Source organism: Miscanthus floridulus, chromosome 19 (genome assembly GCF_019320115.1).
Source record: "Miscanthus floridulus cultivar M001 chromosome 19, ASM1932011v1, whole genome shotgun sequence".
Taxonomy (NCBI): domain Eukaryota; kingdom Viridiplantae; phylum Streptophyta; class Magnoliopsida; order Poales; family Poaceae; genus Miscanthus; species Miscanthus floridulus.
This window is the reverse complement of record NC_089598.1, coordinates 26,818,572-26,844,647: the sequence shown is the minus strand read 5'-3', so window position 1 is coordinate 26,844,647 and position 26,076 is coordinate 26,818,572. Positions and strand designations below refer to the sequence as shown.

Sequence of the window (26,076 nt, the reverse complement as noted above, 5' to 3'; positions counted from 1 at the left end):
TTCAGCACAGCTGTCGCTGCCCCTCTCTTCACCGCACGCATAGGTAGCCGCCAACACCGCCCGTCCTACTGTGTTGCCGCCTGTGGCAGTGTCACATCATGCTACTGGTCTTCCTTGTCATCGCCAGCAGCTGTTGTAGCTCATGGATGGAGCCATTTCATCTCTTTCCTCCTCAATCCACAAAAACCAAGATGGCCTCAGGAGGTGATGATGACCGAAGGGGGAAGAGGAAGATGACAGAGCCTCAGGATAAGCAGATGACTCGTTGTGGTTGTGAAAGGACCATAGGGGGCAGCAACAATGCAGCAGGTAGAGATGTTGCTAGAGACAGGGGGAGGAGAGATCAGATGATCCAGGAGGAGAACTTGGAGAGGGTTGGCCGCACTATTCCTCTAGGTGCTTGCCCAGATACTCCACCTCATCTTGAGGAGTTTGACAGGAGCTACATCAAAGAGTATTCTGAGGATGTAGTCATGAGGCATCCTATTGACACACGTGCTCATCCCGTGCTCAACTATGTAGGAAAGCTAAAGATGGTGGAGGAAGCATGTGAGAACAATCCCTATGTGCGGCCAAAGGATTTGGAGATAGACTATAGGTTTTAGAATGAGTTTCATTCCAACTTCTATGCATCTGTGAACTTTAACTTCAAGAAATCCAAAGTTGTCAAGATGCAGTATGTTGATTGGGAGGAGATGAAGGCAAAGAATGAGCCAGAATTCATTAAGGTGATCAAGGCTTGTGAGTTGTTTGGCCTCACTAATATTATGAGCTTTAGATATAATTGAAATGAGGAAGTGCTAGCCTAGTTCCATGCCACTTTCTTCTATAGTATCTACACTGATGAGATTCACTAGATGACTGAGGGACGGCATTATAGAGTTGATTTTGTGACTTTCAGCCGGATCCTTAGTTTTGGAGAGGAGTAGCGGGGCTTCACTTACATTCATGATGAGGCTAGAGTTGAGATCTGTGACATTGCATATATGTGGATTGACAAGAGAAGTGCAGATGGGAAGGTCAGTGGCCTGAAGAGCTATTATTATATTCTAAACAATTTGATTAGGCACACTATTAATCCCAAGGATGGAGCGGTTTCTGATCTTAATGGATATGTGAGGAATGTGCTTGCTAGATTTGCTCCTAGAGGTAATAGGTTTAATGTCCCTCGTTTCATGTGGTGTGAGCTGAGGAACACCATGGAGGATGGGAGAAAGGGGATACCCTATGCCCCCTATCTCATGTTTATGATTGAGAGGGTCACTGGCTATAGATTTGAGAAAGATGGTCTTCACACCATCTACAAGATTGAGAAGACCCAAGGAGCAGGTGCTAACAGGGCAGTGAGATGCTCTCCATCAGTTGAGGACGTGCATGAGTCGTCCCGGTCTAGGCCTTGCAGGGAAAAGAAGATGGAGAAGTTTAGGAGATGGATTAAGGCCATTTTCACCACTTGCACCTATACAGTGAGGACCGCATATTAGGACTGGTTAGAGAACTGTGAAGCCAACCGGGAGGCTAGAGAGCGTGTAGGGCTACCACCTCTTTCTCCAGTTCAGTCACCGCTGAGGTTTGATGACCTCCCTAGCCTATCCAACACAGATTTAGAGGATGGGGAGGAGGATGAGAAGGAATAGCTAGAGCTTGATCCACACACTAGTTTGAGGACCACCTTGCAGTCCATGAGGAGGAGCACCTGGCGTGAGCACCACACTTCGACCACTCATCACCAAGGGAGGGCGGTGGTGTCTTCTTCTTCCTCTAACGATGACGATGATGGTGGTGGTGGAGAGGAGAATGTTGCAGGTGCTAGTGGAGTTGCTAGTAGGGATGATGTCAGTTGGGACACTATCCAAGAGGATGAGGAGTGAGTGTTGGTTTTCCTTCTTTTCTTCTCTTTTTGGTGCTTTATGCCAAAGGGAGAGAAAATTAGAGGGGTCAACAACTTTTTTGACGCCATGGAGGTTGATGCAGCTAGAGTCATGTTCGTATCCATTTAGAGTAGTCTTCGTTAGGTGAGAGTTTGAGAGTCCATTACAAACTCTATTTATATAATAATGCTACTTAAATACTTTATATATGTGTGGGATATGGACATATATTAATCTATGTTGTCGATTGTGATACAATTGTGCTAGAATGTATATCTTTATATGTTTATCACATGCTGTGCAGTGTCTGTTATGATCTGTGTTGTTATAGTAAGTGCCGAAGTGCCGCACTCTGGTGCGGCAGTGCCGCACCTAGCTGTAGCAGCAAACCATATTGTACATAAACTATCATTTGCATCACATTTTACATACCTGACATGATATGCAGCACCCCACAGGAGCATAGATGTAGGGGGAGCCCCATCACTTTCATTAAAATATGAATCTTGGCTTCTTATACCAATTTGAGAATTCAATTCTCTATTCACATATTTAGGGGGAGGCTCTACACCCATGGCTCAAAAATCTCAATATTTATTTTATATCTTTTATAAGCTCTAATTGGGTTGTCATCAATCACCAAAAAGGGGGAGATTGAAAGTGCAATCAAGCCCTAATTATGGGTTTTGGTGATAATGACCACGCAATTAGAGAACTAATTAGATTTATCGAGATGACAAGTAGGGAATTTATGTTCGAGGATGCTACACGAAACGGAGGAGCCCCAAATTACAAATATAGATGGCTTCAAACTCAAAGGAGGTTTAAATTCTTTTATATTTTAAATTTGTGTATAGGAAAACCATACTATAAAGGAGGACACAATGCTTAAGCTAATATGTGTTACCAAGTGCCCAAACATACACATGCATCCTCAGATTCACAACCAAGACAGTCTACACTTCAATCTTACCCTTGCTGTCTTGCGTGGTGCGGCACTATCGCACTTGTGCCATGGCACTACCTCGACTTAAGTGACCATTGGGAGTTGGGGGTATTTATACCCTTCCCCTTCCTCGCAAACAGTACACTGCCTCTTCTTTCTCACTCTAGCTCATCCAAAACATAAAGGAGACACTCTCTCTCGCCCTCCATTGGTGACCTTGAGCCCCAAGCAAATCCATTAATTTCTCCATCAATCCTTGAGGAAAAAGGATCCAAAACTTGATTAGAGAGCAGCTCCATTGATTCCCCAACTCTAAAGAGCACTTGGTTCATGTTTTGGCTGATGGTTGTATTTGTTACTCTTGGATCTTGGCTCCTAGCTGGCTAGAGCATCACCCATGGAGCTTGCTAACTTGTGTGGTAGCCCCAGGAGGTTTGTAACCATCTCTTAAAGCTAGTAAACTCACCCCTCATCTCAAGAGTTAAGTCTCTTGACTTGAGAACGAGGAAAGATTGGAAAGCCCTAAGCCTTAGTGGCTAACCTCAACAACATGAAGGTAGGCAAGCCTTGGTAGCAAGCCAAACCATAGGATAAATCATTGTGTCATTTGTGCTTGATTTACATTACTTGCATGACATATTGTGGTTGAAGTGATTTTTAGGGTTTCTAGTCGATCTACTTGTGTGTGGTGTTTCTACTACTTCTAGCTCTTGATCTATGATTGTCATACCTATAGTAAGCTAGGAAATTTCTTTAATCTAAGTTTTTGTTCATGGATTTTAGACTGACTTGAAGTTGTCTGCAGGTGCGGTAGTGTCACTGTTCTAGTCCGGCAGTGCCGTTGTCCAATAGTGCCACCCTCTAGAGCGGCAGTGCCGCAGGGTCAATTTGATAAAAGTTTAAGTGTTTGTTTTGATAGGCCTATTCACCCCCTCTAGGCCAACCAGATATCCTACAGCATCATCATTGGCATCACTTGTGGCATCATCATCAATCTTATCAAGTGATCTTGTGGTATAATCATCATCATCATCACTTGACCATGAGGTGGAGCAATCTTCCACAATCACTAAATTGTGTCTATGCTCGACATCCTCATGTGCCTCCTCCTTGGGCTCATCATCATCATCATCGGAGACCGTTCTATACTTCTCATTGAGATGAATTCAAATCTCATGAGCGGTCTTCATGTTAATGATCTCTCCAAATATGCAATCATCCAAAGATCTATACAAGATGTTAGTAGCTTGGATGTCGAGATCTAGGTATTTCTCTTGTGCTTGAGTTAGATTCTTTTTATCCAACACATGAGAAAAGCCTACATCTACCATCCACCACATTTGAGGGCAAATAAACTTAAAATTCCATATCATCCAATTTTTCCACCGTGCAAAGTATGTGTCATCAAAAATATGTGGACAATCAACATCTAGCCCATAAGTCGCCATCCTCTTGGGTCGGTGAAGACCACAAATGAGAGACCTAGCTTCGATACCATGTGTAGGGTCGAGATGGTAGACTAGAGGGGGGTGAATAGTTCTTTCTTAAATTAATTGTGTCGGCTATCCAAAACAAATGCGGAATGAAAACTATCGGTCTAGCCAAGACTACACCCCTCTATCTAAGTTATCAAGCACCTTGAAAAGATCCTAAACAAGCAATTAAGGTGTCAGGCTAGCTAGAGCTTACCTAACCAATCTAGCTTGCAAGGTCACACAAATCTATTCAACTAGTACTTCACACAACCGAGGGAGCTCCTACACAATCTAGTAAGCCAAAGCACAAAGCCATCTAAGCTTACTAGCAATGCTCAATAACAATGCTACACAAGCCAAATTAGAGAGCGCAAATTACTTAGCTACACAAACTAAGCAATGCGACTAACAAGGTCACTCAAACCGAATTATTCACACAAGGGAGCTACTTCTATGCTACACAAGCAAGAAGGTAATTAGCAAGCTACACAAGCTAACTAATTACAAGAGCAACTACACAAGCAAAATGAATGTGAAAGTAATTACAAGCTTATGTAAGGGAATTGCAAACCAACGGGAAGACAAGGATGACATGGTGATTTTATCCCAAGGTTCATGTGCTTGCCAACACGCTAGTCCCTATTGAGACAAGCTCCAAGGTTGCCGTCGGTCCTCTTGCTAGTGGTGACCCGTAAGTCACACTCTCCCACATAGAGTGCTTACCACAAGCTCTAGCACTTGACCTGGCCAGACCACTTGTCGCCCTTCGTGTCTTGCTCTACTAGAGTTACTCTTCGTGGCTCCCATGGGGTGAGCACAATCCCCCTTACAATCACTTCTCTAGAGCACCGCACAATCTTCTTTGTGTGCTTCGATGGAGACCACCACCAAGCCATCTAGAAGGTGGCAACCTCCAAGAGTAACAAGCACCACCAGCTAGCTACTCGATCACCTAGTGCCATTCGATGTAATCTCACAATGCAACATACTAGAATCACTCACTTGTAATGGATTCGCACTTCTCGCAAACACAAGTGAGTTAGAGGCTTATCAAACCAAGCACACACAAGGGCAACACAACCCTAAGGTGCTCAACCAGCCAAATGCACAAGCTCCTCTATTTATAGCCCCCAAGCCAAATACAACCATTAGAGCAAAGCTACACTTTCTACGAGGGCACCGGACACGACGATGCGATCATCGAACATGGGGTGGTGGTGCCCCCAACGGTCGAATGCAACGGCTAGTTTGACTAGCCATGGTCACCGGACAGGCGGCGGTGGCACCAGACAGGGGGTGGCGGTGCCACCCCGGCCAACACCCCAAAAACCCTTCTCTCTAGAAAAATAGGGTGGTGCACCGCCATCACCATGGCGGTGACTGTGGTAGTGACCCCCTCGCCTCAGCACCAAACTCACCACCCTTAGGAAAAAAGTGGTGGTGCCACCGGACAACACCTGGCGGTGCACCGCCCTGCACATGGCGGTCTACACCATCACGTCCGATGACAACCCTTCTGTTGCTGCTCGAAACCAAGTCCATGTGGGCACCACCCTAGGGCTGGCGGTGCCACCAGACAAGGTATGACGGTGCTAGCTCCAACCCCTACTATCGGCCTTGACCAGCCGATCGGTGCACCGGACAGGGGGTGGCGGTGCCCCGAGGGCAGCATCCCAAGCCCAGTTTTGACTCCTTTCTTCACCTTTTGACGTCTCCTTTGCAAATGTGCTAACACCACCAAGTGATCACCACCTTGTGCTCGTGTGTTAGCTTTTCACAATCATTTTTTTCAAAAGGATTAGCACTCTTTTCTCAATGCCACTCGATTCTAACATGTATGCAAAGTTAGATCTCTCAAGTGGAACTAGATGACCGATATGCAAACAAGTTTGCTCCTTTTAATAGTACGGTCATCTATCCTAAACCCGATCATACACTTCTCTACACAACCATTGACCAGTGAAATGAAATGCCCTACAAATATACCTTTGCCTTGCGCATTGCATTCCATCTCCTCCATCGTTGATGCAACACATGGACCAACCAATCACCAAATGAAATGATCCACTTCATATCATTACATGACTGTATTGGTTCATCGATCTTGACTTCACTTGCTTTTCACTGTTGCCTTCATCTATCGGCGCCAAGTCTTGCTCAAGCTTCACCGCCATGCGGTCCATCGCTCCAAAGCCTCTAACTTGCCCTTCACACTTGCAATCGGTCCATCAAGCCAAATCTTGTCTTGATCTTCTCCACTTTAGTCACATGACTCAATGTCATGTCTCATATGCAATGATCTCCTTCATCACATGTGTGAGCCTTGTAATAAATCCAAGCCATTTTATCTCCATGGCATGTATTGCTCACACACATGTACCTATAAACTAATCACCTATGTATCTCACATTTAAACGCATTAGTCCATCTAGGTTGTCACTTAATTACCAAAACCAAACAAGGACCTTTCACCCGGCCAGAGCTCACCGACAGCCACCTATGCCTACAGTCGGCCCCTTCCTCTCGGCTAGAGCCCGCCGGCGGTTGCGCTCGTTGCTAGCCTATCCCCACCTCCCTCTTCACCCGCCTATTACGGCGGTAGCCCATAGCACGGCCAAAGCTTGCCGACAGCCTGTCCCCGCCACCCCGTCTGGTCGCCTCTAGAAGGGGTCACGACGGCGCTGCCTTCCGCCTGCCCATCCCCCGTTCTGCGCTGCGTTGAAGGGAAAAGAAGGGTGAAAAAGCATGTTTTAAGCGTATGTTTCATGTGTTTCACATGTTTCAGATGTATGTTATAAGTGTTTTATGTGGATGTTGCAAAAGTAGATCGGGATATTACATATGTTGCAATGTTGTACATGTATGTTGCAAGCTTCTGTTCCTAATGTTTCATCTATTTTTCCATATGTATGTTGTAATGGTTGTACATATGTTGCAATGGTTGTATATGTATGTTGCATATGTTTCATACCTATGTTGCAAGTATTTTATCTGGATTTTGGATATGTTTTACAATGTTTTTCAAGTGTTTTTGCAAGTGTTTCATATGCATATTTCAAGTGTTTCACATGTCTTCAGACGTATGTTGCAAGTGTTGTATTTGGATGTTTCAAAAGAAGATTGGGTGTTGCATCTCCATCCTCACTTTCTGTTGTCTCGCCTCGGTGTCTCCTCCTTCTCCCAGTGCTGGTTGGGCATTCGTCGCCCCCTCTCTCCTCTTCTCGATGCTGGTGACGTTCAGGGCGGCATGGGCCCCACATGGGCGCGCGAAATGGCATGAGAAATAGACTGCAGACGCAGGCAGACGTAGGCGTTCGAAAATCCGAGTGATAGCAAGCCCGATCTAATTAAGACCCGATTGGGAAGTTTGTTCCTCTCAAAACAGCTCCTGCTTCTAGATCTTTTGCAACCTATTTTATTAAGAATGCTAGCATGAAGCCATTTCATACTCTCTTTCCAAAATGAAATGAAATGATAAATCGAGAAAAAATGTCTTCTCTAGCCCTGGTTCGATAATAAATGTTACTCGATCCCTCTTCCAAATTATAAGTGATTTAGAATTTTCTAGGCAGATAACTTTTGATGTGCACTTTTGTTGTCCATCTAGGATACATGGTAAAAACCATGGTAACAAATAGCCGGCTACAGGTGCTACTAGAGCCAGCTACAGCTGTTTTAGACAGTATATATCACAATTTGTACTAAGTTCAATTTAATTGTTTTAGCCCGCTATAATCAGGTCTTAGCTTTAGAAGAACTCGTCCATAGCTGCTTATTTGTTACAAGGGTAAATGACTTACGGTTTAGAATGTATAGAGTATTTATTATAGTTACTTTTATATTATGTTATCATTATATTATATTTAATAAAATATTTTTTGAGCAAATTTAATAAAATAAATATATCTTGGAAAAACATCTCAATTCTGGGTGTTTGGACCGGGCCTGAGAGAATCCCACACGGATATCTACTAAACAGATGAGCCAAAAGGCCCAAAATGCAGAAAAGGCAACCCAATTACGCAATTACCCAGCCCACGCACTGTTTGTCTCTGCCGCTGCCACCCGCCGACGCCGACGCGCGCTCTGCGTCGAAAACCTGGCGTGTGCACTCTCCGCCGGCGATCTCCTACGTCTCCTCCCCTCATGCGGCACCCTCCCCTCCCTCCGCGTCCTCCATGCGCGCCTCCTCACACACCCGCAGGGCCTCCTCCTTGGCAGCCTCCGCGGAAGGACCAAGCTGCTCAGCTGCTATGCGGCACTGGGCGACCTCGCCTCCGCGCGGATGGTGTTCGACGGGACCCCACGCCCGGACGCATACTCCTACGGGGTCATGCTCCGGTGTCTAGTCCAAACGGAGCGCCACGCAGAAGCTGTCGCGCTGCACCAGGACATGCGGCGGCGGCGCCCCTGCCCCGAGGCGCAGGACGACTTCGTGCTGTCGCTCGCGCTCAAGGCCTGCATCAGGTCCGCGGAGTACGGGTACGGAAGGAGGCTGCACTGCGACGCCGTCAAAGCCGGCGGCGCGGACGGCTTCGTGTTGAACAGCTTGGTTGACATGTACGCTAAAGCCGGGGACTTGGAGTGCACCCGGAAAGTGTTCGAGAGAATTCCCGGCCGAAATGTGGTGTCATGGACCTCGATGCTCAGCGGGTGCGTCCAGAATGGTTTTGCTGCAGATGAACTCCTTCTGTTCAACCAGATGAGGCAGGACAATGTGCCTCCCAGTGAGTACACCATAGCAACCGTTATCACAGCTTGTTCTGCACTCATTGGTCTGCACCAAGGGAGGTGGATGCATGGATCAGCGATCAAACAAGGCTTAATGTCTAACTCATTTATCAGTGCAGCCTTGCTGGATATGTATGTCAAGTGTGGGGAGCTAGAGGATGCTCATTGTGTGTTTGATGAGCTCAGCTACATTGACCTTGTTCTTTGGACGACGATGATTGTGGGGTACACACAGAACGGGAACCCTCTTGATGCATTACGGCTGTTTCTTGACAAGAAGTTTGCAAACATTGTTCCGAATTCAGTTACCACAGCAACCGTTATTTCAGCTTCTGCCCAATTACGTGACTTGTCTCTAGGAAGGTCTATTCATGGGATAGCTGTTAAGTTAGGTCTGGTTGAGTATACTGTAGTGGTGAATGCGTTAGTTGACATGTACGCGAAGTGTCAAGCTATGTCAGAGGCCAATAACATATTTGGAAGAATTTCAAACAAGGATGTTGTCGTGGAATTCAATGTTATCAGGTTATGCTGAGAATAACATGCGCAATGATGCTCTGGTGCTCTTCAAACAAATGAGTCTGAAGGGCCCTTCACCTGATGCCATCTCCGTGGTGAATGCCCTGTCAGCTTCTGTTTGTCTGGATGATCTACATATTGGTAAATCCTTCCATGGTTATGCTGTTAAACATGCATTTCTGTCCAGTATTTATGTCAGCACTGCTCTGCTGAATCTGTACAACAAGTGTGGTGATCTCCCATCTGCTCGTAGGGTGTTCGATTAGATGAATGACCGTAATTCTGTGACTTGGCGTGCTATGATTGGCGGTTATGGAATGCAAGGCAATTCCGCGGGTTCCATTGATCTTTTCGGTGAAATGCTGAAAGATGGTGTCCACCCAAATGATGTAGCATTCACAAGCATCTTATCCACTTGCAGCCATACTGGGATGGTTACTGCAGGGAAGAGGTATTTTGATAGCATGGCACAACATTTCAACATCACACCTTCCATGAAACATTATGCTTGTATGGTCGATGTGCTAGCCCATGCAGGAAATCTAGAGGCATTGGAGTTTATAGATAATATGCCAATGCAAGCAGACACTAGTGTCTGGGGAGCTTTTCTCCATGGATGTGAGCTCCATTCAAGGTTACAGTTTGGAGAAGAAGCTATCAAGAGGATGATTGTGCTTCATCCCGAAAGACCAGATTTATATGTGCTGATGTCAAACCTGTATACCTCGAATGGAATGTGGGACAAATCTCTAGCTATCCGGAGATGGATGCAGGAAAAAGGACTAGTCAAGTTACCTGGGTGCAGCTCCGTTGGTCGTGAAAATGGATGACTGAACAGAACAGAAAAGTTTCTCCTTTTCACATTGTATGGGCCATGCAGTATGGCAGTGGAAACAGGATGTGTAGATTTTTTATGTGCTGATTTGTTATGGTAGTAGAAAGTGAAAGCAGCCAAGGAGGCCGAGTGAGATTAAGATAGAAGTAGTAACACTATCTCTGGAGTTTATATCCAGTTGCAGCAATCAGATTGTTCATTCATCTTAGCATGATTCTTGAGGAGGTGCAGCAAACAGATAGGCTATGCTAAGTGCTTCCAATTGCCACAGCATTTCAGTCTTCGTTTTGCAACATTGTTTATGGTGAAGTCGTGGTGAATTAGACTGTGCTAGACTTGTTTATCTTGAGCTGGCCACAATCACAATTCACAAGGCTACCAATGTTCTATGCGCGAGGCTATGCTCATGTGTCCTTGCTAAGAACCTTCAGTGACCTACAGAGGATACTGGAATGTCCCAGTCATATCCTGAATGCCATCTAGGTTGAGCTCGCAGCCAGACACTGGCGTTCTGTAATTACTAATTAGGTAGGAACAACACCCAAAGTAGTTTAAAGTTATTTCTTTTTCTTACTTGACATTTGATGAAGCGTGTTTATCACTCGTCTCTCTTGATTCTTCGTGACCCAAATTACTTAATCTTTTTGTTCATAATGTTATCAAAGATTACTACTCATATGTTGTATAGCTTGAATTGGTCTGATAAAGTTAAAAATGCTGGGATGTTATAACCGAATACAAAGTATACAAACAATGCTGGGATATTGTACTTTACCCCTCCATTAACGTTAAAAATTGAAGTGATAATACCTTGGCATCAAACAAAACAACTGATAAAGTTTGCCTTAGCTTCTAGTGACAGCATTACAGCTCCTTCCGTTATCTTGTTTGGCAAAACTATGTATCGTTCTGTACACGACATCTTTGGCCAATTGACAATTGATTCAATCTACAATATGCTATGCCTTATTGCTTCAGTGCGATGTCTTTGTTGGCGACAGTGACATTTCGACCATAGGTCGGTATAACTTTCTATGATCCAGTGAAATTGTAGCTTGCATTACTAGAAACTGTCCCTGCAGAGGAAGTCCGAAATCGACTGCTGGTTATCAGTGAGTTCTGGCAGCTCCCGGCAGCTAAATGGAAATGACGCCCTGTACTTAAGATTCAACCCTTGAGCACAATGAGATGTGCTTCATGGACAATTAGTTTTTTAAAAAATTAAAAGAATCTAAGTTATCTGTTGTGAATCACCAGTAATCACCACAGGAGCAAACACCGTCTCTGAAATGATGAAACCTCGATGCATCCCTAACTACAATCAACCTCTGTGTCACTTTGGATATGAACTTGGTAGCATTATGGCAGTCCAGGCACACCCTAAGGTTCTTGATGATCCTGATCTCTGTCCCCGGCTCTGTACTGAGGAGCCCAAAAGCGATGGCCAACTTCTCGCTATGCACCTTCACCATGTGCTCCTTCTCTTCCTCCTCAACATCGTACAATGCAGCCTCTGTCACAGGTTGGTACCCAGCTTCGATCATTTTTGCGGTTAACTTCTCTAGGTATGAGTAGATGGCCTCTGACTGTGGGTGAAAACGGTCAGCAGCCATGAAGACATGAGGCTTGTCACCTATCTCGATGAGAGTACACCCTGGTGTTTTCACTAGCTTCCTGTTCTTGGCCTCTTGCCTCACCACAGCTGCTTCAGAGTAATGCTTCTTGGATGTGTATAGATTACATAGAAGCACGTAGTAGCCCGCATTCTCTGAGTCTAGTTCGAACAACTTCTGGGAAGCCAATTTTGCTAGGTCACTATTCTTATGGACCGTGCAAGCGCTAAGCAGCGCCCCCCACACGCCAGGTCCAATGGCACTTTGAGGGAATTCAGAGATGAGATCCAAAGCTTCATTCAACTTGCCTGCCCGGCCAAGGAGGTCCACCATACATGTGCAATGCTCGATACCTGGGCTGATCCTGTACTCATTAGTCATTACACGGAAAACTTTCTGCCCTTCGTCAACCAATCCCCCATGGCTGCACGCGTAGAGGATTGACAGGAAGGTGGAGCTTGTCGGAAGAATGCATGCATCCAGCATACCCTTGTAGAGCTTCAAAGCTTCAGCACCTTGGCCATGGAGGCCATATCCAGATATCATCGCATTCCAGGAGACCACATTCTTGTTATCCATTCTGTCAAAGATGCTCCGAGCTTCAGCAATGCTTCCACATTTGACATACATGTCAATGAGAGCTGTCATGACGTAGACATTGAGGTCCAGGTTCTCCTTGGTGATGATCCTGTGAACCCACTTCCCCAGAGACAAAGCTCCAAGCTGTGCACAGGCTGAAAGAGTGCTCGAAATGGTGGTGGGATTCGGCTGGACATTGAGCTCCTGCATTAGCTGGAAAAGTGCAACTGCCATCTCCGTTAAGCCATTCTGGGCATACCCGGATATCATTGCATTCCATGATTCCATGGTCTTCTCTGGCATTGCATCAAATATGCTCCTTGCAGACTCCATATCGCTTAATCTACAGTACAAAGTGGTCATTGCTGTTGACACCAGAGCATCTGCATCCAACCTGACCTTGACAACAAACGCATGTAAGCACTGAGCAAGCAGCTCATGCCCAAATGGACTGTACACCGGTATCACGGCAACCAACGTGCTTGAGTTTGGCCTCCAGCCTGAGGCTGCCAACTCTTTGAACAGCTCCACCGATGATTCAACCATGCCATTGACTGAGTAGCCTGAGATCAAAGCATTGTAGGCAACCAAATCTGGATCTTCCATCCTATCAAAGAGAAACCGTGCAGAGTCCATGTCCCCGCACTTGGAATACAGCGACATGAGCCCAGTCACAACATGCTCATGCTCTGCCAACCCGCACTTCACTCCATATCCATGGACGCACCTCCCCATTGCCATATGTGACGCCTCTGCTGCTGCCCGTAGGCTGGATGCAAGGGTGGTTGAGTCAGGTCGCGCTCTCCCAGCCTCCACCATCCGCACGAACGCCTCCAGGGCCTCCGAGCCAGGCAGCCCAGCCAGCAGAGTGTTCCACAAGATAGTGTCGGGCGACGGCACCGCGTCGAACACCTTACGTGCGTCGTGTACTCTGGACAGCTTGAAGTAGAGCTTGGCCAGAGCCGACGCCACGAACGTGTCCGACGCGTACCCCGCGGCCACGGAGAGCCCGTGAAGCGTGCGTGCCGCAGCAGCGTCGTTCCCACGGGAGGAACAGGAAGAGGAGAGCGATGTGGCGGCGAAGGCGAAGGAGAATGAGTCCGGCGACGGGAAGAGGAGGTGCGGCCTGAGGGACGGGAGGGAGCGAAGCAGCGCGTTGCGGAGGAACCGGTCCGGGCGGGGGAAGGCGCGGAAGAGGCGGAGAAGGTGGCGGGGCGGCGCGCGGAGGGAGGCATAGCGGAGCAGCAGCGCGGTGGCCGGGGCCGGGTCGAGCGCGTAGTGGCCGGAGGCGAGCGAGACTGCGAGGAGCTGGTCGAGGTGGCGGAGCGTGGAGGAGAGCGCGACGAGGCGGAGGTACGAGCGCCGCAGGCCGCCGCCGGGGTCGACGGCAGGCGGAGGGAGGACGAGGCGGGGAGGAGGCATGTCTCTGGACGTGGACGCTGCCGTGCCGTGCGGCGGGGCGGCGCGGGTGACCGTAGCATGGCCGTTCGATCGTATATGGACGTCCGTGATGGACGCCAGAGAACTGTTTGGCAAGGCGAACGAATGTGTTATGGAACGAGTTGTGCTTAATTTTGGAAGGGTTTAGGCTCAGCCCGGGCAATCGGGCACATCGGTTCGGTTTCTTGGGTTTCCAAAAATTTTGATTTCCAGAAACTAGCACCCGATCCGTTGGGTAGAAAACAAGAAACCGACAACTTCGGTTTCGGCTTCATCGGTTTGGTTTTCAATTTAAACCGATTGATCTCACCAGAACAGAGAAGAGGGAGAGCGAGAAGCACAGGATCCCACCGCCGCACATCTACTCGTAGATCTCGTCGCCGTCGGCTCCTCCTGCTCGCAGATCCCGCCATCGCTGGCTCCTCCTGCTCATAGATCCCGCCGCCGTCGCTGCTCCTACCGCAGATCCCGTCGTCGCGCCGCGCAGCTCGCCCACTCCGGCACTCATAGCAGCCACCGTGTCATGCTGCAACTCGCCGCTCCGGCGCTCGCTGGTTCGCCCGCTCCACAGGGTAGAGGCTAGGGTTTGGAGTGGCTTGCCGCTCCCGCTCGGCCGCTTAGGTCTCTCTCCTCGCGTATGGGTACGGCGTGGGCAGAAGTGCGTAAGGGCGAGTCGAGTGGAGTCGGAAGGGGTGGGGGACTGGCCGAGTGGGCCGTTAGCTGGGCCTTGGTGCGCAGGTGAGACGGAGGGAGTCCTTGGTGCACTGGGCCGCTGGCGAGAGGGAGGGAGTCGATGAATCCTCGGTTTGCTCGGTTTTACGGTTCGGTTGGATGTACAAACCGAGCACCGAGCCGAAAATCATAGTTTCCAGAACAAAAAACCGAAACCGAACCGAAAAACCCGAAAAACCAATATTTTTGTTCGGTTTCGGTTTGGTTCTCGGTTTTCGGTATAAAAGTGCCTGGGCCGAGTTTTGGCTACATGAGCCCGTAGTATTGTGAGGTAATTGACCCAATGGCCCAGATTAAATCACGGTTCTTTTTGTATTTATTAGGCGCTCATTTTTTGCCCTGATAGGCGAAAAAACAGGTGGAGTAGCTATCGTGCAGTGCTTTAAGTTGTGTTTTTAGGGTTATAGATTCTCGTAAAAAGGTTTAAATCTAGGTTTCCTTCAAAAATGTTTCTCTGATAGATTAGAATGGTTTTGTGGAAACATTTGGCTAGCTCGTTGAATTCTTGAAATTAGAACTAAAATCAGAAGGAACCAAGTTTCAAGTATTTCTCTGAACCACTAAAAACGAAAATCGGTTCCAAGTGATTCTCTGTGAAATGTTTCTCTCTTTGTAGCTTTTGACGGCTATCCTATGCTACCAAGAGTATGAAACGTTTCTCACCGTCAAACGCATGATCTGGAGGCTTGTGGCTCGGACACCCAGTGCAAGTACAATCGAGTTAAAAGTTCCATGCTAGCCGCTTAAGAGCTTGCCACGTAATAGAACTGTACACGCTCTTAGAGCATCTCTGATGGTAGCTTATGAACTAGCTCTAAGCATATTATTTTATATATAAAAAAGAGAAAAGATATCTTTTATTTCGTCTTATGCACTTATACGATCATATGAGATTGTCATGTGACACTATTTCATATTACGAGTTATGAGCTAAAAATTAATACTATTATTGGAGATGTTCTTAGATTTAGTAAGCCCTTATCCAGGTCAGCCTCTATACACCACTGGCCATTCGTTACCTTCCCCGCCATAATGCGATGGACGAATGGGCACGAGATAAAACGAATGCGAAGAGTGAGACAGAAAACAGATAACGACCGATCAAAAAGAAAACAGATAACGTGACGGCGAGTGGAGAATTCCCGTTCGCATGGACCAGACAGAAACGGCCGATCGGCAGTTGGCACCGCCTCCTTCTTCCACGGACAGTTGAACGTGCACGCGGTGATTTTTTTTTATTTTAACACTTTTTTAAACTAATTTTAAGGCCTCGTTCAGCTTACCTTAAAAACAGATTTATTTGGCTTCTTTTTCAGTTGGGATAGTATTTTTCTCTCACAACATTTCAGCTTTGGCTTGTTTTTTTAGCCAATTTCAGTCAAGCGAACGGGTCTAAATCTAACACTGTTTAATTTTTTTTCTAAATCTAACATTTTTTGCCGCGTCAATTGTCATGGCGCGGCAAAATGCCTGTGCCACGCTATGCATAGCGGCGCGATGGGCAGGGCGCGATGAGCAGGATAACATGGCGACGACACGCTGACCGGGGACGTAGGAGGGTCATCCTCTGGGGCCGAGAGAAAAGCAAGTTGGGGTGTGTTTAGTTCCTCCCAAATTCCCAACTTTGACACTATGAAAAAGAAGATTCTCCGTCACATCAAATTTACGGTACATGCATGGAGTACTAAATATTGACGAAATCAAAAACTAATTGCACAGTTTGGTTATACTTTGCGAGACGAACGTTTTGAGCCTAATTAGTCAACGATTGGACAATTATTACCAAATAAAAACAAAACACTACTGTTAACTTCATTTTTTTGTATTATTATGTTTTGGGATCCCAGCTTCTATTGCGATGTCCTTTCTGTGCCCACTCTGCATTGAATGGTTTAGTACTACTTTTTTTTAATCTTGGCTATCAACTGCTTGGATTTGTGTGAAGTTTTTGCATATCATATATTATATGGGATTTATATTCTGTTGTTATGATGGGTCGGATGATTATGTTGTCCCTTGGCTCCATTGTCACTATACTTTGTTTCTATCACTATATTTTGTTTCTGTATTGCCATGATTTATGTGATTTGTCAATGTCTTTCACATGCTCATTATAGGTGAATTGTTAGCTTGTAATTATGTCTTGATCTTTGGTTGGTGTTTGACTAGTCTCTTGATGATTTAGTTCTTGATAATTAATCAGAGTTGCCGCTTGATGTCCCATTTGTATTACTTGAACGTTGTAGAACCTGTACTTAATGTCTTTATTTGCAGGTTGTTGAGGTCTCCACTTCCAAGACAGGGAAGCACGGAGTTGAGTTTTTTATTTCTAGTTTTATTGTTCAGAGTTGTTTTGTTGAATTTATTTGATTTGATTTTTGTATTTTTTTTGGTAGCTAATGATATGTAAAAAGACTGGTGTTAAGAGTATGGAGGATGTGTTTTGTTTTTCTGCCTTTCAGTGAAATTGGTGGGCTTTTTTGTTTGTGTGTAGATGTGTTTTCTAGCTTTGATGTGTGTGTGTGTGCGCTCGTGCATGCGTGTGTGTGTTTGTGTTTTCAGGCGCTGCTGCTGTTTCTTGGATGCTGGAGCAGTAGTAAACTGCAGTTGTTATTCTGTTAAATGGTTTTGTTTGTTTTACTGGGAGTTGCATGCATAGATAACTGATTCGAGTGTTGCAGCTGCAGGATGTTATGTTTGGGTACTGCATGACGGTCATGTGGCCTATGGGCTGTATTTTGTTTGTTTGGAGCAATCTATGACTTTGAGATTTCAATAGGCCACATACATGGTAGCTGGTTTGTGTGTAGATGTGTGCTAGCTTTGATGCACAGTGGGCACCACCGGACGACGGAGGAGAACTTCCAATAGTTCAAGAGCTTCCTCAAGGACAACTTGGTTGATCTAACCAATGTTAAGGTTGGCACATCGCAACCCTGATCATTTGGAAAGTTAACTGAACATCTCTAAAGTTTTTTTGTCTATTGATTTTTGTTTCATTATTGATATCTATTGATGTAAGGGACCAAAAGAGTAAGGAGGACGTGTAGTGTTGATGACTTGACGAGTTGATGTTTGTTTGGCTTTTGGTTTCAGGGTCAACTTCATTTTTTTTGGCATTTTTCTTTTTAGCTTTGTTGCCTTACTATTGGCATGTTTCAGGCTTTTGTTTTTAACTTTACATTCATATTAGTTAATTCATAATAGGTGCATATCTCTGTTTGTTTGAGGTTCATATTTTTCAGTTTTGGACCAGTTCTCTTGTATTTGTTTGAGATGTGTCAAGTATGTTGATAATTGTAGTGACTATACTAGTGAACTTGTCTGGGATTGGCTGTATCTTTTGACCATTTTGGTTTGCCTTAGCTTTGTTTTTTGAAATGTTAAAGTCAGATGCCCTTTTTAGGTGTACTATTGTGAGTTGACAGGTTCTTATGATTAAGGATATTTTTCTTTTGTTGTCACTATTCAGGTGGTTATCTCAATGTCTACTTCGCAGAGGAGATACCTCAAGCCCTGCTTTTTGAGATGGCGGATCAAATCCTTTCACTCACTAAGCTTATTAAATTTGGTAGCTTACTGGACTTCCAAGGTGTCGTTGTTTGGTTCTTTGTTGAAGTCAAAAAAAAAAAACTGCAGATGTTTCCTGAAGATGAGCATGTCCTGAAGTCATGCTAGGTTTGTGCCTTTGAAAGTAAACCTCTTACTATTGTGCGATCTAAATTTTCTCCAAATTACATAACTATAACCTACTGATGCCACTGTCCCCAACTACTTTTATATGGCATCAAGAACCATTAGTTTTATGTACATTATGCTCTTTTGATAATGTTCACTCTTCACAACCAGTGTCTATTTTCGTTTTTTATGGCCCTATGATCTATGCAGCAGCATCTATGTTCACTGAGCTTATTAGATGTTTTTGCTAGCTACTCCGTATTGTTTTCTGGTTGACCAAATATTTTCTAGAAGAAATTGTATCTGATTTGAAGCTAATTGTTGACTTCTCAACCTTGTATTATATAGTTCACATTTTCAGGTGTAACATTGGATCCAGTTCATGCCACCATCATCACCAGCACAATTGTTGTTGTATTTTTTTTTCACCACTCTGGTTGGTATCTTAATTAAAGAACCGAGCAATATGTGAATTCATGTCGTTTCCTAGTTACTAAAAATTATGTCTTAAAGCCATCATCTGACTTGAGAAAGCTGAAACTTGCCCAGTGTTTCAGGTGTTTGGCTTCCAGACCAGGCCCCTCATTAGTACCACCATATGCTCTCGCTTCAGTCGAGGGCGCTGTCCAGAGGCCATAGCACAGGCAGCAACTTCCTGAAGGATGACTTCGCCCTGCCATTTCTCTCGTCCGACGAAGGCGCGTCTAGCAGCAGTATCGTCTTGGAGCAAGCCAAGAGGAGCTTATCCATGCTGCTGGAGAGGCCTGTCCACATGGTTCACATCTACTGGAGGAAGTTCGATGACAGGTTCATGAGGCCAATCTTTGGTGGACCGCAGTCACATAGCACATGCAGACTTCAGAAGCCAAGCTTATAGTTCGCTGCCCTTAGACTCCAAACCTGAACTGTCTGGCTTTACTGTAGCATAGAGCAGCTACAATGTTCAGTATTCTATAATGTTCCTTTTGTTCCCTGCTATTGGATGTTGGGTTTGTAAAACCCGTTATTGGGTGTCTAATTTGTTAACGTTCAACTTAGCTTGTTCGTTTGGCTGTGGCTTGTCGTAAACGATCGTAAATTTCCAGCCGGAACAATATTTTTCTCTCACACAAACCAGTCAGCAGTACTTCTTCACGAACCAGCAACGATACGAACCAGCCAACCAAACAGGCTGTTTGACAGATTTGTCTGTGCATTATTTGTCAGATTTCTTTTATGTGAGCTGTCATCTTTTGATTGGCCAAAAAAATCTGACAGATTTTGACAAAATAAATCTGTCAATAGATAGCTAGATAGACCCCTTTTTTTATGCCCATGTATTCACCCTCAATCCATAAGTGTTGAGGTAGGTTGGTATGCCTGCAACAGGGGCGGGTCGACCCATTTCCAAGCATCTACTCCTTGATTTAGCCAACGGTTTGAAGCCGGTTGCTCCTAACTGGGAGAGGGTCCAAAGGGTACGAAACTTGTTGGCTCACATCAACCCTTGGGTCGCCTCGCTCGCGGCGTGCGCTCCTCCACCGCCTCTCTCCGTAGAGTCCGCGGTTTGGAAAATCTGGTTGGCTAGTACGTCGACACGGCGGGGGCAGCGTATGGCGCTAAGTACGGTGGTGGCACCGCCGCCGTTCAGAAGAATGGCGTGTACGAGAGCGAGAGCGACGGGAGCGGTACCCTTGTTTCGTTCTGCATCAAGTTCGACCCTGGGTGCCCCGCGGGGCCAGCATAGCTGAGGGGCAATTCGACCCTGGTCCACACGGGACGGAGGGGCAGCAACAGGGGCGCTCCGATCCGCCCCGTTTGCAGGCTTAGTTGGTGTGTTTTTTTTTTTTTTGGGTAACTTTGGTTATCAAATCATTGGTTTGGCAAAATTTTGAGAACCAACCAAGCAGACTCAATAACTTCATCCGTTTCTATTTCATTGTAAGAGGAGAAATTAAAAAAAAGTCTTGCCATAATGCACGATGGAGCTGTCACAGGAACCGGGCCAAAACTCTAGCGGCCTACGATCTCTTTTCCTCAATTTTTTATATAACTATCTATTTCCCTGAGGTCTTTGTTTGGATGTTATCATATTCACCTTAATTCACATGTATTTAAATAGATTAGGTGAAATTTAGTTCAAGTTTCACTCCAATCTATCCAACCATACGGATTGATACGAATCCGACTATCTCGCCCGTAATCCCCTTTGAAAGAACGAAATGCGGCATAGATGAGGGGGCATATCCACAAAATCTCGTCCCGTTCCCGTAGCCCGTCCTTACCAGAATCGCCGCGAGCCAATCCGTCACCTCCAGCAAGCAACCGACCCCCATCAGTCCATCACCACCCGCCGGCCCGCCCGCAGCCTTTATTCGCCACCGCACGCAGCACCCCGTGCTCGGCCGCTCCAGCGTTCCCACTCGGCCACTCCCCACCTCTCTCCCTCCCTCCCTGCTCGCCACGCGCCGTACCAGCGCCGCGCGCCACATGGCTCCCGCGTTCACTAGCCTCCTCCCCGCCGCAACCTCCGCCGCCGCGACCGCCTCGCGGCTCCCCTCGGCCGCCGCCGGAGCGGCTTCCGCCTTCGTGCGTCTCCCGCATCACCCGACGGGCTGGGCTGGGGCCTCCGTCGCGGCGGCGCGTACGGCGGCGCGCAGGCGGGCGCCCGGCGTCGCCTACGCCACCGCCGCCACCGACAAGAGCATCTACGACTACACCGTTAAGGTGCCCTGTTTTCTTCTGTTCTGTTGAGATTGAGATTTCCGCTTGCCATGGCCTCGTGATTTTTTTTGCCATAGCCTGCTGCGGTGGGCCGGTGGCTCCAATGGATGGCGTTGCGGTGTGACGTCCTGACATGCCTGAAATCGTTTGTGCGGTCGTAATGGAAGCACCGTCTGATTTAGACTGTTTTTGTCTTGCTGCTTGTTGCGCGCTGTTACTGTATCTGTATTAGGCATCGAGGTGGTGTTGTTGGGGTTGGTGGCCGGTGGGGGCGTTGCAACCATGTAATGATTAGTGTTTTAAGTGTTCCGTGGCCCTGACTGTTATGTTTGATAATCGGCTGAAACATCCATCATGTGGATGCTATTGAAGCGTTTACTAAATGTGTATGGCAACATTAGTATCACTCTCAGGGTTGCAATGTGTTGCAAATCGTAGAATGTTTCATGGGATTATGTGTTCTAAGGAGTTGTCGAGGTAGGCGCAAATTTGTGACCGTGACCAATTCAATTTTATGATATACATGTTTTTTTAGGGTTGTTGAACTTGGCTGAAGTTGGCCAAATCAGGTTGACAGAGTCACAGCCACTTTTGCAGATCAGGTCCTTCTAAGGTAGTAAGGTTACGTATCAAGGGCGCAGAGTGTTGTAGCAGTAGACTGAATGATTCTCCATTCTTCTGACTTTTAAGGATGCAAAGTATACTGTGCTTGTTTTCCAACTACCATTCCACATAAATTATAAAATGGGTTATAAAAATGGATATTGTCGTTTGTTGGCATGTAATGTTAACCAACTAGATGATTCGCTAAACTTTCACAGAACAAACCTCTTCTTTTCAGATGCGTGATTGTGATAGAATTAAGTTTGCATCTGAGTCATGCTTTAAGATGAAAGTGTTAAACCCACCATGGATATTGCTGTTCAATAATGTGTTCATTCATGTGCATATTTTCGATTGATTGATTCCAATTCCTCCTTTCAACTTTATTGGCAAATTTAAGGTGCATGCAAAGTTTGAAGGTGGGCATTTTAAAACATTGTTTTTAAGATGTATTAGGAAATTCTTGTAGTCCTAGACTTATTGGACCAGTTAACCAGCTATATGCTAGTGAATGACTTAAAATAGCAGGGTGGTTAGTTGCAAAAATATCAGGCTGGGCCACAGTGAAAATAAGTAAAATAAAGAGAGCTTATTATGAGAAATTTCATGGGATACCATTTGTTTAGTGGTGAAATCTGAAGTTTGTGAATTTTAGGTTTCCCCAATGCTTTTCCTCCACATGTTGTAGTTTATTGGCATCTTACATACGAATACATGAAGAAATAACTTTAGTACTTTACCTTAATAAGATCAAATATGTATGCACTTGTACCTGAAAGAATTATTCACTTTTCAGGACATTGATGGAAAAGATGTTCCTCTTAAAAAGTTCAAGAATAAGGTGTTGTTGATTGTTAACGTTGCTTCTCAATGGTAATTCATTGAAAAATCTTTCACCAATCACATTCTATGGTAATTTATTTAGTATTTTCTGGCATTTAACTTGGCATTCATCTGTGAATCTCAGTGGGTTGACAACAGCAAATTACACTGAACTATCTCATATCTATGAGAAGTACAAGACTCAAGGTACGGCAATTTGCACTGAACAATGTTGTGTATACTTATCATTTTAGGAAATCTAAACTAGACATTATATTTCCAATTAAAAGAGTTGCCAAAATTTAAGTTGCTGTACCCTTTCAATTGTACGTGTACGTTTGATCCTAATTATCTCATAAAACCACACAATCAAAACCAGCAGTTTAACTCTAATATACGCTGATGTTTCTTGTTTATGCCACTTTATGGGATCATTCAATCAGGCCTCCTGTTATTATGTAAGTGACCTTTTTGTTTGTCACATATATCCAGTACGCCTATTCTACTGGATCATCTCAATGCATTTGCTGATTGTCCTGATTTCTTGTCTGAGTGGGCATAGGTCTAGGAGTTTAAAGGTTTCTATTGCTTTTTGCAATATTTCTTTAGTCGTCATAAGTGAGTAGTTCTTGCTTAATATATCTGTGTGGGGGCAGACCCACATTGAGCCAAGCCAGGGCACATGCCCACACTCATATTTCTGTTTCAGTGGATGTTGGGCCTTATCTACGGTAGTTGTAAAAGCGCAGTAGTTACCAGACCCCTGCTTGATTTTTGGGCTGGTCTGCCCCTTAGTGTGTACAGCCATTCCAAATGTTGTCATTGTGAAGAGGATCCTCCCCTAATCTACAGTTAGTTCCAAAAGTCAACTTTAGAGTTTTGATGCACATTCTCCTCTCAGGTACATGAAAAGGAAATGTTTATGTTAGCATGAACCTTGACTTCTTGGGTTAATAGTAGATTTGGCATCCTGCATTGTGTTGTTTAATAGCTTATTTGACATGTAGGGTTTGAGATTCTGGCATTTCCTTGCAATCAATTTGGTGCACAAGAACCTGGATCAAATACTCAGATTAAGCAGTTTGCATGTACAAGATTCAAAGCTGAATTTCCTATTTTTGACAAGGTATGGTAATTGCAGGCAGCTCAGTCATCTGTTCCATAGTTTATCCTGCTTAACATTGTCTGACTTTACTAATAAAAAATATTAGTGCATGATGTCTTTTGCTCTTCCTTCTACAATATCAGGTTGATGTCAATGGACCTAATACAGCTCCCATCTATAAATTTCTGAAGTCCAGTGCTGGAGGATTTTTGGGTGATCTAGTCAAGTGGAATTTTGAGAAGTTCTTAGTGGACAAGAATGGCAAAGTTATTGAGAGATATCCACCAACAACTTCACCATTCCAGATTGAGGTGCGTGATTACATCTCTATGTTACAAGTCACACCTTCTTTGTATATTCAGTCTATTTTTGGACTCTGTGTTATTCACTTATTCAAAATGAACATTTTCTTTTCCATATGGTTATAAGGGCTGATTGGTACTTAATTAGGTGATGGGCACTTAATTACATATGCCTGTGCAGTGTTATCAATCATTCATTTCCCTATTAAGTAGTGATCTTGTGAGCATATCATGTGTCAATTAAGCGGAAGCATGTAATCATAATATCTATAACCTATGAAACATTTTTGAAGAATCATTTAAACTAAGAATTAAATCAATTTGTCCTCGACAGCTGATTTTTACATAGTAAATTTGAAATAAAAGATATAGAACAAAATAACAACCTGTGGACCCAATAATGGATTTGTGTACATCACGTTTAGGGATGATGACTTAGACGAGCATCTTTTGAAGTGTCATTCAACATTTTTTGCTCATAAAGTTGCTTTAGTGACCATCTTGAGGAATGGCATTTTAAATTTTTCTTGATGCTTGGTGCTTGGTACACCAATAGCACAGAAAGTACTTGATAGGTAGGCAACTAGGGTGCTTGGTGCATCCACCTGAAATTAACCTTGTCACACTTGGGCTATAAGGCTATAACAGAGAGCTTCATATGGAATTTCCATGTGGCTCTAATAGTTCGTGTTTGTCAGTGCTGACAAATAGAATGGGCCTATGGAAAGAATTTCTCAGTGCTCATTAAGTCGTGACAATACTAATACATGAGTCACCCATGCTCAAGCAGCCCTGAGCATGCCAACTGTGGCATTAAGATTGTTTGGCTAAGAACTTTAGTTTTACTGGGATATACTTTTACTGATGTTCTGGAGCTCGCTTTGTCAAAAGAAGCATCCAGTACTGGCTTTGGTATAAAATATTCTCAAGTTCCAGTAATGGATCGGTTTTCGACTTTCATTGTGTTTTGTGCTGTCATTTTGAAGTGGAAAGCCATATCCCATCAGTTCTTGTTCCATTTATCTTCCCATTGATTTGAGCAACAATTTTGCTTTCAACCTGTTTTTCCCGTCACATTTCAGTGCATTAAGATATCATTGCTTTGAAATCTTTCGGTTGGTTTTAGTTTTAAAATGCCCACTTTTGTGCTTCATCGAGTCGCACGTGCACCTGTCTTCTTGCGGTTATGATTTCTTAGGCCACTTGCTTAAGAAAGAAATCCAAACCCTTTGTGCTGACCTCCCTGCGGTTTTCGGTTTACATTACCATTCCACGTTGCTCACAGCCTCCTTGCTCTTGCAGAAGGACATCCAGAAACTCCTTGTGGCATAAGTACTTCCAAGTCTTTCAGTTGAGTATCTGTATGACTGTATATAGGCCTCGTCTAGAAGCTAGAGTAATACGTAATTATATATGTTTTCTGTATTGTATTCTTTCTTGTAAAATAACTCATTCATTATCTATACATGGTTATAGATGTAATATGAGACTATATTAGATTTTGGACTATCAACTCCGAAGTTCATCTGTCCACTGCCCAATGGATTAGCTTATGGGGTGCACTGGCTGGGAGCATCCTGAATCCTTGACTTGGGTTCACCTGTAGTTTGGTGTAGTTGGTTTGTGTACCGAGTCCAGATGGATCCGTCTGGTGCTGTCTCCACGCATGCGCGCGGCATTGCTAGTTTATGCCGCTATTCTGTATGCTGTGTTTAGCCAGTTAGCAACACCCAATGTGATCTCTATCAATTAATTAATGTCTGACCATTTCTGGCCTAATCCACGACTTAATCTCCACCAAAATCCAACTAGGCCTCTCCATCATGATATTGCCCAGTGCCCCACGCCGACCTGACGCTTTTGCCGAGTTACTTGATGGCGTTCGCATGAAGGATTGGATTATGCCCTTTATTGATCATAATATTCTGGAGTGACAAGTAACCACAAAGGCTTGTTTAGGTTTGCTTGGATTTCATCCGAAAGTTATCTAAACCAAGGGATATCCTATATGGTTCCTAAGGAATATCAGCTTATATATCCTAACACTTTTTTTTAGAAGGGGCGGCAAAAGCTTTGTATATTAGACGAAGAAAATAAAAATACAAGTGTCAGTAGCTAAGGT

The 26,076-nt window shown here is 44.9% G+C and overlaps 2 protein-coding genes, 1 long non-coding RNA gene and 1 pseudogene across 3 annotated transcripts; 3 read left to right on the top strand and 1 right to left on the bottom strand.

Annotated features, from left to right (window-relative positions):
- The first annotated feature begins 8,271 nt into the window (after nt 1-8,271).
- On the top strand, nt 8,272-10,372 carry LOC136525771 (pentatricopeptide repeat-containing protein At2g03380, mitochondrial-like; annotated as a pseudogene).
- An 801-nt stretch (nt 10,373-11,173) lies between these two features.
- On the bottom strand, nt 11,174-13,993 carry LOC136529077 (pentatricopeptide repeat-containing protein At4g30700-like). Its single transcript, XM_066522128.1, has one exon. It carries the CDS (start codon nt 13,989-13,991, stop codon nt 11,628-11,630), a length of 2,364 nt encoding a protein of 787 aa, XP_066378225.1. The 5' UTR covers nt 13,992-13,993; the 3' UTR covers nt 11,174-11,627.
- Nucleotides 13,994-17,343: 3,350 nt separating this feature from the next.
- On the top strand, nt 17,344-18,844 carry LOC136527318 (uncharacterized). The gene is made up of 3 exons (XR_010776743.1): nt 17,344-17,660; nt 18,214-18,419; nt 18,768-18,844. It is a non-coding gene; the product is annotated as an uncharacterized lncRNA (long non-coding RNA).
- Nucleotides 18,845-20,685: 1,841 nt separating this feature from the next.
- On the top strand, nt 20,686-25,467 carry LOC136527971 (probable phospholipid hydroperoxide glutathione peroxidase). The gene is made up of 6 exons (XM_066520842.1): nt 20,686-21,125; nt 22,522-22,598; nt 22,693-22,754; nt 23,555-23,673; nt 23,796-23,963; nt 25,257-25,467. Exons 1-6 carry the CDS (start codon nt 20,889-20,891, stop codon nt 25,284-25,286), a joined length of 693 nt encoding a protein of 230 aa, XP_066376939.1. The 5' UTR covers nt 20,686-20,888; the 3' UTR covers nt 25,287-25,467.
- The last annotated feature ends 609 nt before the right edge of the window (nt 25,468-26,076 follow it).